This window comes from Xenopus tropicalis, chromosome 10 (genome assembly GCF_000004195.4).
Source record: "Xenopus tropicalis strain Nigerian chromosome 10, UCB_Xtro_10.0, whole genome shotgun sequence".
NCBI classification, from domain to species: Eukaryota; Metazoa; Chordata; class Amphibia; order Anura; family Pipidae; genus Xenopus; species Xenopus tropicalis.
This window is the reverse complement of record NC_030686.2, coordinates 44,289,795-44,303,240: the sequence shown is the minus strand read 5'-3', so window position 1 is coordinate 44,303,240 and position 13,446 is coordinate 44,289,795. Positions and strand designations below refer to the sequence as shown.

At 47.2% G+C, this 13,446-nt stretch overlaps 1 protein-coding gene across 1 annotated transcript; it reads right to left on the bottom strand.

Annotated features, from left to right (window-relative positions):
• Nucleotides 1-2,477: 2,477 nt before the first annotated feature.
• Nucleotides 2,478-12,427, bottom strand: cdr2l (cerebellar degeneration-related protein 2-like). The gene is made up of 7 exons (XM_002939980.4): nt 12,104-12,427; nt 10,760-12,049; nt 6,826-6,938; nt 6,282-6,430; nt 6,031-6,195; nt 5,612-5,882; nt 2,478-5,307 (listed from the first exon to the last, which is right to left on the bottom strand). The coding sequence occupies exons 2-7, from the start codon at nt 10,836-10,838 to the stop codon at nt 4,723-4,725; spliced, it is 1,362 nt and encodes a 453-aa protein (XP_002940026.3). The 5' UTR covers nt 10,839-12,049; nt 12,104-12,427; the 3' UTR covers nt 2,478-4,722.
• Between the last annotated feature and the right edge of the window lie 1,019 nt (nt 12,428-13,446).

Sequence of the window (13,446 nt, the reverse complement as noted above, 5' to 3'; positions counted from 1 at the left end):
ACAGTCACATGCAAAAAGACTTGGAGAGCAACACAAGCACCATAAAAGCTCATAGAGGTGCAAAATAAGGGCGATTAGCCAATAATAGCCAATAAGATTGGCTATTTGGCAGCCTCTATGCACACTATCAGTTACAGGGGCTTTATTTGGTAGTAAATCTTGTCTTTATTCAACCAAAACTTGCCCCCAAGTCAGGAATTCAAAAATAACTACCTGGTTTGAGAGCAACATCCATGGGGTTGGGAAGCAACATGTTGCCCCTGAGTCACTGGTTGGGGATCACTGATGTATCTCCTCAAAGTCGCTGTCTTAACTGGTTCTCCTTTTCTTGCTCTCGCCGGGATGGCAAATAATCTGTCTTCCGCAAAATTGTCTGTAAACTGTAAAATCCCCTCATTTGGCAAGGTCGCCAAGCGAGCGGATCTTCTCCCGATAGGTGCCGTATGGATCGGGGACCTGCCCAATTGAGATCTGCCTGATTTTGGGTAGGCTTATTGGTGGTCTAAAGAACCAATATCGGCAGCTGAAATCGTCCAGTGTGTGGCCACCATAATGGGGATCTAAAGCTTTCCATATTTCTTCCTCCCAAGTATTCATCTCCGGGACAAAGGCTGTCTGTCTGTCCCATGACAGAGACACAGATCTCGCCAGTGGTACAATTCTCATGACCACCTTAAAGAATCTAGAAACAAAGGGCTCTTTCTCCAGCATGACAATGCAGACAACTGTATTACGGTATCTAGTAGAATTAAGAAACTGGGCTGCCAAAATGGTACTGTATATATCCCTGGAACCCGACAATCCGGGGTATACTTGAATTTCTGCAGACAGGCTTGGATAAAGACCTAAGTTTAAGCACCTTGAGAATCCAGTTGTCTGTCTATGAAGATTCTCATTCATCCAGGTCATGATATACAGTATCTAGTAGAATTAAGTCTAAAACAACTGGACTTTTCTCAGTTTTTCTTTAAAACGTTTCACCACTTATCCGAGTGGCTTCTTCAGTTGAACTGAACGTCCCACGTCACATAATATCTTGATGTGTTTAACTTCTTAAATCTTAACAAGGTATTAATAGCAGCTTCAGAACACCTTGCTGTGCTAACCTTCCCCTCTCAGCCTCCAGGCCATCAAACTCGATCTGTATAGATCCGGATGCCACAGACCACTCTGGGACAGGAGATCTTCCCTGCTCGGTAGGGGAACTGGATCGCCCTGGACCATTCTCCTCAGTAATAGGTACCAAAAAAAACCTTCTGTAACATTGAAAATCAGCAGGAAGGGGGGAAACATGTAAGCACACAAACCTGTCCAGTTCTAGACTAAGGCACCTATAGCTATTAGCCTGGGGACATGGGAATCTGAGAAAGAATACCTTCAATTCATCAATTCCCTGCCCTCAGCTTGAGTATATTCAACAGCAGATGAGACAGCATCAACTGACTTTTCTCCTTGTTGAGAATCCATCCTGCCACTTTGTTTCTGTGTTCCTCAAGAATGTTCCTGCTTCTGGCAACTAGCAAAAGGTCATCTAGATACTTTTATATCTCAATGCCATTTTCTCTGAGCTTTGCGATAACCACTAACACCTTTGTAAATGTCCTGGGGAAAGTGACTAACCCAAAAGACAGGTATGTAAATTGCACATGCTGATAACCTATAGCAAAGCGAAGGAATCGCTGGTGTTCTTGGGCTACTGGTACATGCAAATACGCATCTTGGCTGCCTTCACAGTTTGGATGGTTTCCATTTTGAAGCTTTGTATCTTCAAATACTTGTTCAGCCTCCTGAGCTCTAATATAGGTCTCATGTTGCCCAATGCCTTCATTATTATAAAGAGAGGCATCTGCACTGAAAGTAAGTCCAAGATATATTGCTCCATTACAATTTCGTATGACTGGGAAACTGGCCAGGGAGCGTGAAAAAGAGGTTTCCGGCAGATCTCTAACCGTTACTCTCTTCTTATGACTTTTCGAACCCTGGCATCCTATATATCCTCTGCCCAGACCTTCCAGAAGTGGAGGAGTCTTGCCCCAAGCTGGGCTGGCCTTCTGTCACTGTGACTTCTGCTGGGACTTGGGAGATCTCGGATTCTTGGGCTTGCTGTCTCGAAAGAGGCTGGACTGACCCAGCCTCCAGGAAGGTGAACAAAAGGGTTCCTTACCAGGTCTATATGACCTAAAATCCTACTTTTTTTTTTAAAAAGAAACTGATATGAACATCTTCGTATAACCTTTATCAGCAGTTAGATCCATTCTGGGAGCAGTACAACTGATCTGCGGGTCTTGAACAGAACAGCAGAGAAAAAGACTGTGGACAGCAGGAATGAGAAGCAGGGGAAAAAAGCCAAATGTTATGCTGCCAGGGGATGGCCAGGAAATATATAAAAGAAAGGGGCAGTTTTATCCCCCCACCCTATAGGATTATATATGGTTTTTCCTGCAATGCAGATTAGACAGTCACATCACACAAGGCCATTAGAATAATCTAAAATATTTATTGACACAGGAATAAGTGAATTTTAAATAGACATATGAATAAAATGGCTAGATCAGACCACAATATACCAGATTGGCCTTTTAGAGCTAATACTGTGTCAGTTTATTCCAGTTAGGTTCTCAATACTGATCTTCGGGAGAGCGTGCTTGTTCTCGACCCCCTGCACACTTTAAACAGAATACATCCTGGGCCACAGAGCTTACAGCAACCTGTGCCGTTCATGGTACCAAAGGATGGCTCCAAGCATGCCTACCAATCTCTAGCTGTGAGTGTGAAGCTGTTACAAGAGTTGTAGTGCAGGTTGGGCATTGCTGCATTGAACCAAGAGGCCTTCACATATACAAAGCAAGGAATACACAGGGTTAACTATGGCCCATCTATCCCCTATGAAAGGGGGCAGTGTTGCTTGCCCCTCATTGGCTTACACCCTGTCCTGAGGATCTACGACTATCCTAAAGCTTGATGTTTCTGTTTTCACAGAGCGATACTTAGCAGGTCAATGTAAGAAGTAAAGGGTTAAATACTGACATCAGATGGCACAGGCAGATTAGCGGGGCAATAACACTACACAGCTGAAGGGATAGATATAATGCAAGAGAGACCCAAATCTGACTGCTCATTTCTAGTAGTGTGTGGGTCAACTGGCCAATCACATCAGTGTGTCCCAGTACATCTGGCACATTAAGCCAGCTAGTCTCTTGGGCAGTATGTCTGCATGGTTGTGGCCAGCCAGTACCTAGTTAATGTGACCTACATAGAAAATGGCATCATTGCTCTGGGACGTGCACGAGGCACTATGCGGCGGCGACAGATAATGGGAACCATTGAGACAGGCAATGAGTTTACATTGTATAGACTCTTGCATAAGAGCTTGGCCTGCAGCAAGAATGGCTTCAGCCGTACACCCCCTGATTGTGCAGTAGTCACATGATCCTTTCCCTTCTTGCTATATTTCAGGGCTTGTGTTGTACTCCACTGCAGTCCATGATGCAAAGGACCCAGATTTCCTCCATAAACATCTATTTTGTATACTGGACTGCCTTTGGCCTTCCAAAAGGGAAAGTCACCCTGTATAAAGCTGCTCACATAGTGGTCCTATCCAGGCTGATTCTGATCTTTCAGACTAGGCCAATAATCTAAGCCTATGGAGAGGCCTATTCCGTGCACGTGTCAGACTTTCTGCTCAGCCAACAAGCCTAGCCAGACTTCATTTGGGAAACTGGATCATTCCAATGGCTTACAGAGGCCAAGGGACTGCTAGTTCGCAGAAGAGAGGCCAATGACTGCTCCAAGCTGGGTAAAGGAAAAGCATGGGGTTGGGTTCTTAGCCCCTGAGATCTAGTGCACAGCATAAAGATCATTAATAATAAGGAAAAGTAGAAACGGTTGTGACAGCATAGCACTGTTGTGTCTGTCTATGTGCACTGTAGTGTGTCTGTCTAGCAGTGTATGGGCACTGTAGTGTGTCTGACTAGCAGTGTATATGCACATAGTGTGTCTGTCTAGCAGTGTATATGCACATAGTGTGTCTGACTAGCAGTGTATGTGCACTGTAGTTTGTCTGTCTAGCAGTGTATATGCACATAGTGTGTCTGTCTAGCAATGTATGTGCACTCTAGTGTGTCTGTCTAGCAGTGTATATGCACATAGTGTTTCTGTCTAGCAGTGTATGTGCACTGTAGTGTGTCTGTCTAGCAGAGTATGTGCACAGTAGTGTCTGTCTAGCAGAGTATGTGCACAGTAGTGTCTGTCTAGCAGTGTATATGCACATAGTGTTTCTGTCTAGCAGTGTATGTGCACTGTAGTGTGTCTGTCTAGCAGAGTATGTGCACAGTAGTGTCTGTCTAGCAGTGTATACCTGTAGGTGTATATTGCACTGGCGCTGTGTGTGCCAAATATGTACCTGCCCAACAATGTGCACGTGTGTGTCTATATAAAACTGTGTACCATAGTGTGCGTATAAATAAGCAGAAGAAGCAGTTCAGTGCTATACATCCTGAGTCCCTCCCCTATGGCTGTTAGAGTATTATAAAAGTTGTAGTTCAAGGGAGGCAGGTAGGACTTCTAGGCCTAGGATATAAATATATGCATAGCAGTGTCAGTGGTGCAGATTCCTGCTACAGCAAGGCAGAAAGGTTAGTAGGGGGGTAATTAAATAATAACTGGCGCATAATAGGCATTACATGGCAGCATTCCTTGCAGAGGGGAATGGCAGAAGGCCTTTTACTTGCCCCCAGGCCCTTTGCCGGCATTGATATCTTGCTTGGTTCTCTGGATGCGGTTAAATATCTCTTTGAAGAGCGCCTTGTACTCTGGCTGGCTCTGCTCCAGTCTCCGATCTGCCGCTTCCAATTGCAAGGTCAGCACTCTCTCCGGCTCGACCTCCTCTGCCGGGAGGTCTCGGCTGGAGCTGTCCCGTGAAACCGGACGGGATGTTTGCACTCCGGCATGGCAGAGATTGTCCTCGTGCCTCCTGCACTTGGCCAGCAGCTCCTCATAGCGTTCCAGGAGAGCGTGGTACTGTTCATCAACCTCTCGCAGTATGGACATGCCACGGCGCCGGGTGTTGTTGGCATGTAGGGTATAATTGCCCTCGTGCCGGCTGACGGCATCCCTTCCCACAATGTCACTCAAGGCTGTGTCACTGCAGCTTTTCCTCACCACCGAGTTTGGAGTCACCTGGCCCCTGCTCACATCTACTTGACCTTCTTCAGGGGGTTCTGGATCATCTGTCTCCGGGGTCTTATTAAGGGGCTCCAGAAGAGCCTGGGAAAGGCTGTCACCCCGGCCCAGCAGGTATCGTTTCACCTGTAACCAGAGAAGGAAATAGGCCATAGAGTTCCATATGGCAAACCAAACACTAAGGGGTATATTTATCATGCTGAGTAAAACATTACCAGTGATGTCGCTCATAGCAGCCAATCAGATGTTTTGCTTTGGTTTTCTAACTGTTGAAATCTAATTACTTATTGGTTGCCCTGGGCAACATCACCAGTAATGCTCCACTCCACTTTTTACACAGCATGATAAATATATTATGTGTAAACACTATAATGGAACAGTCCCACATAAATGATTTAATTCTACTGCTAAAGGCCACACTATCCCTCACCTGCTTCATCTGCTGCAGCTCCACCAGCTCTGCCTCCAGCTCCCGCACACGCAGCTTGCAGTTCTCCATCTCGCACACTCTCTGCTCCAGGTCGGAATACTCTTGCACCACAGCCTGGTACTCCCGCTCAGCCCTCTCTTTGCGCTGCCTTTCCTCAGCTACCTGGGCGCGCAGGGAGTTGACGGCACTCTGCAGGCGTTCATTTTCCCTCTGCAAGGGCTTCTGGGACAGATCTAGGCAGGAGGCATGCATGTACAGGGTCTCTTCGTGCCTGTGAAGGAAGAGCAATACTCATCAATAGCTCAATGAGAAAGAGAGGAGGTTTTATTATATATATATATATATATATATATATATATATATATATATATATATATACACCACCCATCTGAATACTCCCCAACTGGGCTTAAACCCACCTGGAGTTGGCACACAGCTCCCTAATGCAGGGGAAGGTGTGGATAGTGCGGCGCCTCTCCCGCTTCTCCCTCCTGATGCGCACCTGCTCCACGCTGCGCAGATCCTCCACCTGCTTCTGCAGCGACTCCACCTGCCTCTGTAGCCCATCGATGGTGTCTGTGAGACTGTCCGAGACAGATTGAGAAATGCTGACCCATTCGGAGAACCTCAGTGGCCTCCCAGGCACAAGTATGTCTATGTGAGCGCTCACCTCATTATTTTGTGCTGGGCTGCCTTGTTCTCCTGTACCAGCCTCTGATTGGTCATCTCCAAATCCCGTGCCATGGTGTCTAACTGCTCGTACACCTTGGCGTGCTGCTCATTCACCTGCCGGAGCATGTCCAGCTGTTTGCTTAGGTACTGGGGAGAGAAAGGGAGTGCAAAGGGTTAACGGGGGGTGGCATAGATACTCCCACTCCCTGCGCTGGGATGGAAGGCAGAGTGCCATAATGATCTATAAACAGAGACAACTGGCTGAGTGCAGAGTGCTTTTCCCAGCGAGCCAGTTCTACATCCTAATGCAAGAGGGAGGAAAGTTGCATCCCCACCCCTTGATTCCGACTCAGTAGCCTTTACTTCTTTGCCATGATCAATTAGCACTCTGTTCTAATTAACCCACTGTATCATGTACGTAGGGTTCCGAAGCTTTTGGCAGAGAGTAAAGGTACAGGGGAGCTTTCTCACAGCCGCTAGGATATAGGGATATTTGCCCCAGGTTTCACTGTAGCTCAAGGGGATACCCACTGTGCCAGTACCTCAATCTCCTGAACCTGCTCCTCATTACTCAGGTACATCTGTTGCAGCGACACCTCCAGTTCCTTGTTGCGCTCCAGGAGAGTCTTCCCCAGCTCCGCCGCCAGGTGCAAATCTGTAAGGGGCAGGAATAATGAGTGTGGCAGCTGTGACTTGGGGTAGTGGGGCACCCCTCTCAAATGCACCGTGGCATGTCTGGACTGCCCCAACATACGCACTGGTCTATGGCAGCTTACAGCAGCCCACTTAGCATTTACCAGAGTTCCCAGACTGTCAACTCAGCCTGGCCATAAAACTAGATTAAAGGGGAAGTTTACCTTTCAATGACACTATGTATGATGTAGACAATCTAGGCTTGTTGTATACATGCTAAAAGTGAATATAAAGTCACCCAGCCCTTTATATTGCTTTCATACAATGTGTAATGATGGGGGAAGCGGCACCCTGCAGCTGTTCATATTGGCTCTGTTCCATTATTTAATCTGTGCAACTTGTTACTCGCTGCTGCTGGGTCTCTCCATCCCTACCCAACACCGTCCCATTGCGCTCTATGTACACAGCACTTGTGCCCCACACAGCCCATCTTGCATTATATCATCTGCTCTGCACGCGCACCCAGCTCTCATGTCACCCCCCCCACCCACCCCTCGTGCTGCATCTCCTCCAGGCACCCAAGGCTCCCTGTCATATCCACGCTGTCTCTGCCTGTCAGCTGGGGCACTTAACCCTTACAGATGCAGCCTGTCATGAATTATACTCAATTGTGAGATCCTTACACTGCACCAAGTAGATGAACATATTGGCTCTGTGAAACTATAACTCCCATCCATCACCTACTTACCTTTAAATCTACCTGTCATATATATATATATATATATATATATATATATATATATATATATATATATATATATATACAGTGGAGGAAATAATTATTTGACCCCTCACTGATTTTGTAAGTTTGTCCAATGACAAAGAAATGAAAAGTCTCAGAACAGTATCATTTCAATGGTAGGTTTATTTTAACAGTGGCAGATAGCACATCAAAAGGAAAATCGATAAAATAACTTTAAATAAAAGATAGCAACTGATTTGCATTTCATTGAGTGAAATAAGTTTTTGAACCCCTACCAACCATTAAGAGTTCTGGCTCCCACAGAGTGGTTAGACACTTCTACTCAATTAGTCAACCTCATTAAGGACACCTGTCTTAACTAGTCATCTGTATAAAAGACACCTGTCCACAGAATCAATCAATCAAGCAGACTCCAAACTCTCCAACATGGGAAAGACCAAAGAGCTGTCCAAGGATGTCAGAGACAAAATTGTAGACCTGCACAAGGCTGGAATGGGCTACAAAACCATTAGCAAGAAGCTGGGAGAGAAGGTGACAACTGTTGGTGCGATTTTTCGAAAATGGAAGGAGCACAAAATGACCATCAATCGACTTCGCTCTGGGGCTCCACGCAAGATCTCACCTCGTAGGGTGTCAATGATTCTGAGAAAGGTGAAAAAGCATCCTAGAACTACACGGGGGGAGTTAGTTAATGACCTCAAATTAGCAGGGACCACAGTCACCAAGAAAACCATTGGAAACACATTACACCGCAATGGATTAAAATCCTGCAGGGCTCGCAAGGTCCCCCTGCTCAAGAAGGCACATGTGCAGGCCCGTCTGAAGTTTGCCAATGAACACCTGAATGATTCTGTGAGTGACTGGGAGAAGGTGCTGTGGTCTGATGAGACCAAAATAGAGCTCTTTGGCATTAACTCAACTCGCTGTGTTTGGAGGAAGAAAAATGCTGCCTATGACCCCCAAAACACCGTCCCCACCGTCAAGCATGGGGGTGGAAACATTTTGCTTTGGGGGTGTTTTTCTGCTAAGGGCACAGGACAACTTATTCGCATTAACGGGAAAATGGACGGAGCCATGTATCGTGAAATCCTGAACGACAACCTCCTTCCCTCTGCCAGGAAACTGAAAATGGGTCGTGGATGGGTGTTCCAGCACGACAATGACCCAAAACATACAGCAAACAAAGGAGTGGCTCAAGAAGAAGCACATTAAGGTCATGGAGTGGCCTAGTCAGTCTCCGGACCTTAATCCAATAGAAAACCTATGGAGGGAGCTCAAGCTCAGAGTTGCACAGAGACAGAAACCTTAGGGATTTAGAGATGATCTGCAAAGAGGAGTGGGACCAACATTCCTCCTAAAATGTGCGCAAACTTGCTCATCAATTACAAGAAACGTTTGGCCTCTGTGCTTGCAAACAAGGGCTTTTCCACTAAGTATTAAGTCTTTTTTTGTTAGAGGGTTCAAAAACTTATTTCACTCAATGAAATGCAAATCAGTTGCTATCTTTTATTTAAAGTTATTTTTTCGATTTTCCTTTTGATGTGCTATCTGCCACTGTGCTTTGCCCGTGCAAGTCCCTAGCGATTCTTTAATTGACTCTTGATGCCCTGCGCAGGGCAAATACTTTCCCTCTTGCAACCCCCATGTGAGCAGTGCAGAAGGCAACACTAACTTTTATACAATCCCCTTTGGGAGTACGTTGGCCGCTATGAGTGCAGGGGGTATGCGCTGACATCTGGACACAAAGTGTACTGAGATGTACGGCTGCAACCCCCGTTCTGAGGACCCGGCCCGGGTCCAGACTGTGTGCCTAATGTGTATGCTAATGCACGTCGGTCTATATAACCGGCTCACCGCTGGCGGGTTGCCTAGCAACCGCAAGTATGTGTGCTTAACAGGATCGTGCCCGTACGGGTCTCCATAGGACTTTGCCAGTGCAAGGCTATTAACCGGTAAGCCCTTGATGCGTTTACTATTATCGATAAGCCCCTGACGCGATTCCAATTTTTGTGCGTAACTCACGGGGTATACCTGGGGATCTTTATGGCGTTCTCCTCTGAATATGATCCGTTTTGTAGCGCTACGAGATTGCGCTCGTGGGTCATATGAACTGATCTTGTGTGACTAAGTGCTTATTATGATTTGCCTGTTGGCTCCAGTTTTTGTATTATATATTTTATTTTACTGACAATTTTTGTTTTTTTATGTTATACTGACACTCATTCACTGTTTATGGGGGTTGCCTAGCAACGATTTTGGCGCCGTTTTGGGTTTAAATAGCGTTCACATTGCATTTCACTGTTGTTGTCCCTGATGAAAGTTCCAAGAGGAACTGAAACGTCGGACTAAATAAAAACCTCAATTTTTACACCTCATCTGATGTCTCCAAGCTTGAAAATTCCTGTGAGTGCCGTCACCCCTCTTCACTTTTATATATATATATATATATATATATAAACTGCCCATACAGCCGCAGTATTAGTTCTTTTCTAATTCCCAAGTGCTTTGGACAGATCTCCCAGCCAGTGCAAAGCCTATGGCCCCCGAGCACCCTTGTCACACTATGGGATGCATTAGCCACTCAATGACCAATCACAGAATGTCCGCTAAAAGCCCCTAAGTGAAGAAATCCTGTGTTTTCCCAAAAAACTCCCCGACCCCAGGGTAACAAACACCCCTTGTGCTTGACATCAGTGCACCCTAATTTAGTCCCCCCCCACAGATGGGTTTCCTCCAAGCATGGCTAACCTTAAACTGATACCTTTTTATGTAGCTCTGTATTTATAGTCTCTTCCCTAAAATTCAGTAATTGTCTCAGGCTTACAGATAGGGAAGACTTCCTTATCTGCCAGAGATCTGATGAAACTACTTTGAACCAAGAAAGTGGGGTCAGTATATAGGGAAAGTGGTTATAGATTATCTTTATATATTGTTTAGTACAGTATGCAATGAAAACTGCAGATTTATAATAATAGAAATGGGCCAATGTATTTCCAATACACACCCTATTTGTGGGCTCATGAGTACATATGTACAGCACCCCTTTAATATAACTGCCATTCAATGCAGCGATCACTCACCTTGCTCCAGGTCATGCTGGTCATACCATGGCTCCTCCTCCTCGCTGTGAAATTCCTCCATCCTGCCTGTTCCCAGCATTTGTTCTGGTGGCCGGGAGTTACTCCCAGGACCTGAGTATCAGGGGGGTGTGTGGCTAATACAGTGTTTCTTGGGTGCCTCCCTCGTGCCTATAGGTTATCTCCTGTGCCTCAGTTCCTTTGCCAGCTCCAGGCAAGTTATATCTGCCTACCCTGCTGCTCAGCACCCACCGGAATCACCAGAGTGCCCCCAATTCAACTGTGTAGCCTCTACTATGTGCCCTAATACTACTATCCTTCCTGCCAATCAGAAAGCTTTATAAGTATCTCTGTTCGCTGCTTCTCCAAAGCGAATCCCCCCGGCCTTACCCCTCAGTCAGTAGGCCCTAGCTCATAGAATCCCTCTACCACTCACCCTGGCCCAGACTTACCAGGGCTTTAATGACAGAGCAACAATACCCACTCTCTCTATGCTTCTGCCCTAATAACCTCTGTATCTGCCATGGAGTATCAGTCATTCCAGTCATTTGGCTACTAGCCCGCAGTAAAGTAATAACCACCAGCAGAAGCTACTACCAATCAGCCAGATTGCTTCAGTGGCCAATGGTTCAATGCTCCAGTGACCTCTGACCCGCCATTCATTTGCTTCCCTGACTTCTCTGCCTGTGTAATTGCCCCCACGTAACTGGCTTTACTATATGCAGGTTCCCCTAGTAACCATAACCCTATCCCTGAACTCCAGAAGCCTCTATTAATGGCTGTGCCCCAGTCACCCTAGCTATTTATGTCTATTCCTCCAGAAAATTACCCTAATTGCTAAATGTGTGTGTCTCTATAACCCCTAGCTCTGTGCCACTGCATACATATAGCCTTATCCCTAAAATACCTGTGCCCCAGTATCCTGTCATTGAATAGCCCCAAACCATCTGTCACTGAGCTCCAGTAGCCCCAAACCATCTGTCACTGAGCTCCAGTAGCCCCAAACCCTCTGTCTCTCAGGTTCCAGTAGCCCCTAACCCTCTGTCTCTCAGGTTCCAGTAGCCCCAAACCCTCTGTCTCTCAGGTTCCAGTAGCCCCAAACCCTCTGTCTCTCAGGTTCCAGTAGCCCCAAACCCTCTGTCTCTCAGGTTCCAGTAGCCCCAAACCCTCTGTCTCTCAGGTTCCAGTAGCCCCAAACCCTCTGTCTCTCAGGTTCCAGTAGCCCCTAACCCTCTGTCTCTCAGGTTCCAGTAGCCCCTAACCTTCTGTCTCTGAGACTCAGTAGCCTCTAACCTTCTGCCAGACTCAGTAGCCTCTAATCTTCTGCCAGATTCAGTAGCCTCTAACCTTCTGCCAGATTCAGTAGCCTCTAACCTTCTGTCAGATTCAGTAGCCTCTAATCTTCTGTCTCTGAAATCCAGTAGCCTCTAACCTTCTGTCTCTGAGAAACAGTAGCCTCTAACCTTCTGTCATATTCCGTAGCCCCTACCCATCTGTCACTGAGCTCAATTAGCCCTTAACCCTCTGCCATACAGCCAGTAATGCTCTTTAACTAACCTGGGACAGCCAATAAAGTGAGTCGCTGAGCTCCAGTAGACCCTATGTTCTGTTACTGGGCTCCAGTAGCTCCTACGTTCTGTTACTGGGCTCCAGTAGCCCCTACGTTCTGTTACTGGGCTCCAGTAGCTCCTACGTTCTGTTACTGGGCTCCAGTAGCCCCTACGTTCTGTTACTGGGCTCCAGTAGCCCCTACGTTCTGTTACTGAGCTCCAGTAGCCCCTACGTTCTGTTACTGGGCTCCAGTAGCCCCTACGTTCTGTTACTGGGCTCCAGCAGCCCCTACGTTCTGTTACTGGGCTCCAATAGCCCCTACGTTCTGTTACTGGGCTCCAGCAGCCCCTACGTTCTGTTACTGGGCTCCAGTAGCCCCTACGTTCTGTTACTGGGCTCCAGTAGCCCCTACGTTCTGTTACTGGGCTCCAGCAGCCCCTACGTTCTGTTACTGGGCTCCAGTAGCCCCTACGTTCTGTTACTGGGCTCCAGCAGCCCCTACGTTCTGTTACTGGGCTCCAGTAGCCCCTACGTTCTGTTACTGGGCTCCAGTAGCCCCTACGTTCTGTTACTGGGCTCCAGTAGCCCCTACGTTCTGTTACTGGGCTCCAGTAGCCCCTACGTTCTGTTACTGGGCTCCAGTAGCCCCTACGTTCTGTTACTGGGCTCCAGTAGCCCCTACGTTCTGTTACTGGGCTCCAGTAGCCCCTACGTTCTGTTACTGGGCTCCAGCAGCCCCTACGTTCTGTTACTGGGCTCCAGTAGCCCCTACGTTCTGTTACTGGGCTCCAGTAGCCCCTACGTTCTGTTACTGGGCTCCAGAAGCCCCTACGTTCTGTTACTGGGCTCCAGTAGCCCCTACGTTCTGTTACTGGGCTCCAAAAGCCCCTACGTTCTGTTACTGGGCTCTGGGACAGAAACTTGTGTTGCTAAGTTACATTTGCCCCTAACACGTTGCCGCTTTGTGCCAATGAATAACCCTTACCCCGACCCTTTGTAAACGAGCCCAGTATTCTGTCGCTGCGATCCCTTAATGTCCGCGCCCTCTAATGGTGCAACAGATATCCGCAAATCGCTGGGCATTCAGTCCCGCTGCTTCCAATGTCCCGGTAAGCGCTGCCCTTAGCCCTCCCGGTGCT

What these genes read in the sequence shown, in the direction of transcription:
- cdr2l (XM_002939980.4), bottom strand. Translation starts at nt 10,838, where the DNA reads ATGCTGGGAACAGGCAGGATGGAGGAATTTCACAGCGAGGAGGAGGAG. An exon ending in CCAGCATGACCTGGAGCAAG is followed by an intron (nt 6,939 to 10,759) that starts GTGAGTGATCGC and finishes TGCCCCTTACAG; the next exon opens with ATTTGCACCTGGCGGCGGAG. An exon ending in AGCAGGTTCAGGAGATTGAG is followed by an intron (nt 6,431 to 6,825) that starts GTACTGGCACAG and finishes TTCTCTCCCCAG; the next exon opens with TACCTAAGCAAACAGCTGGA.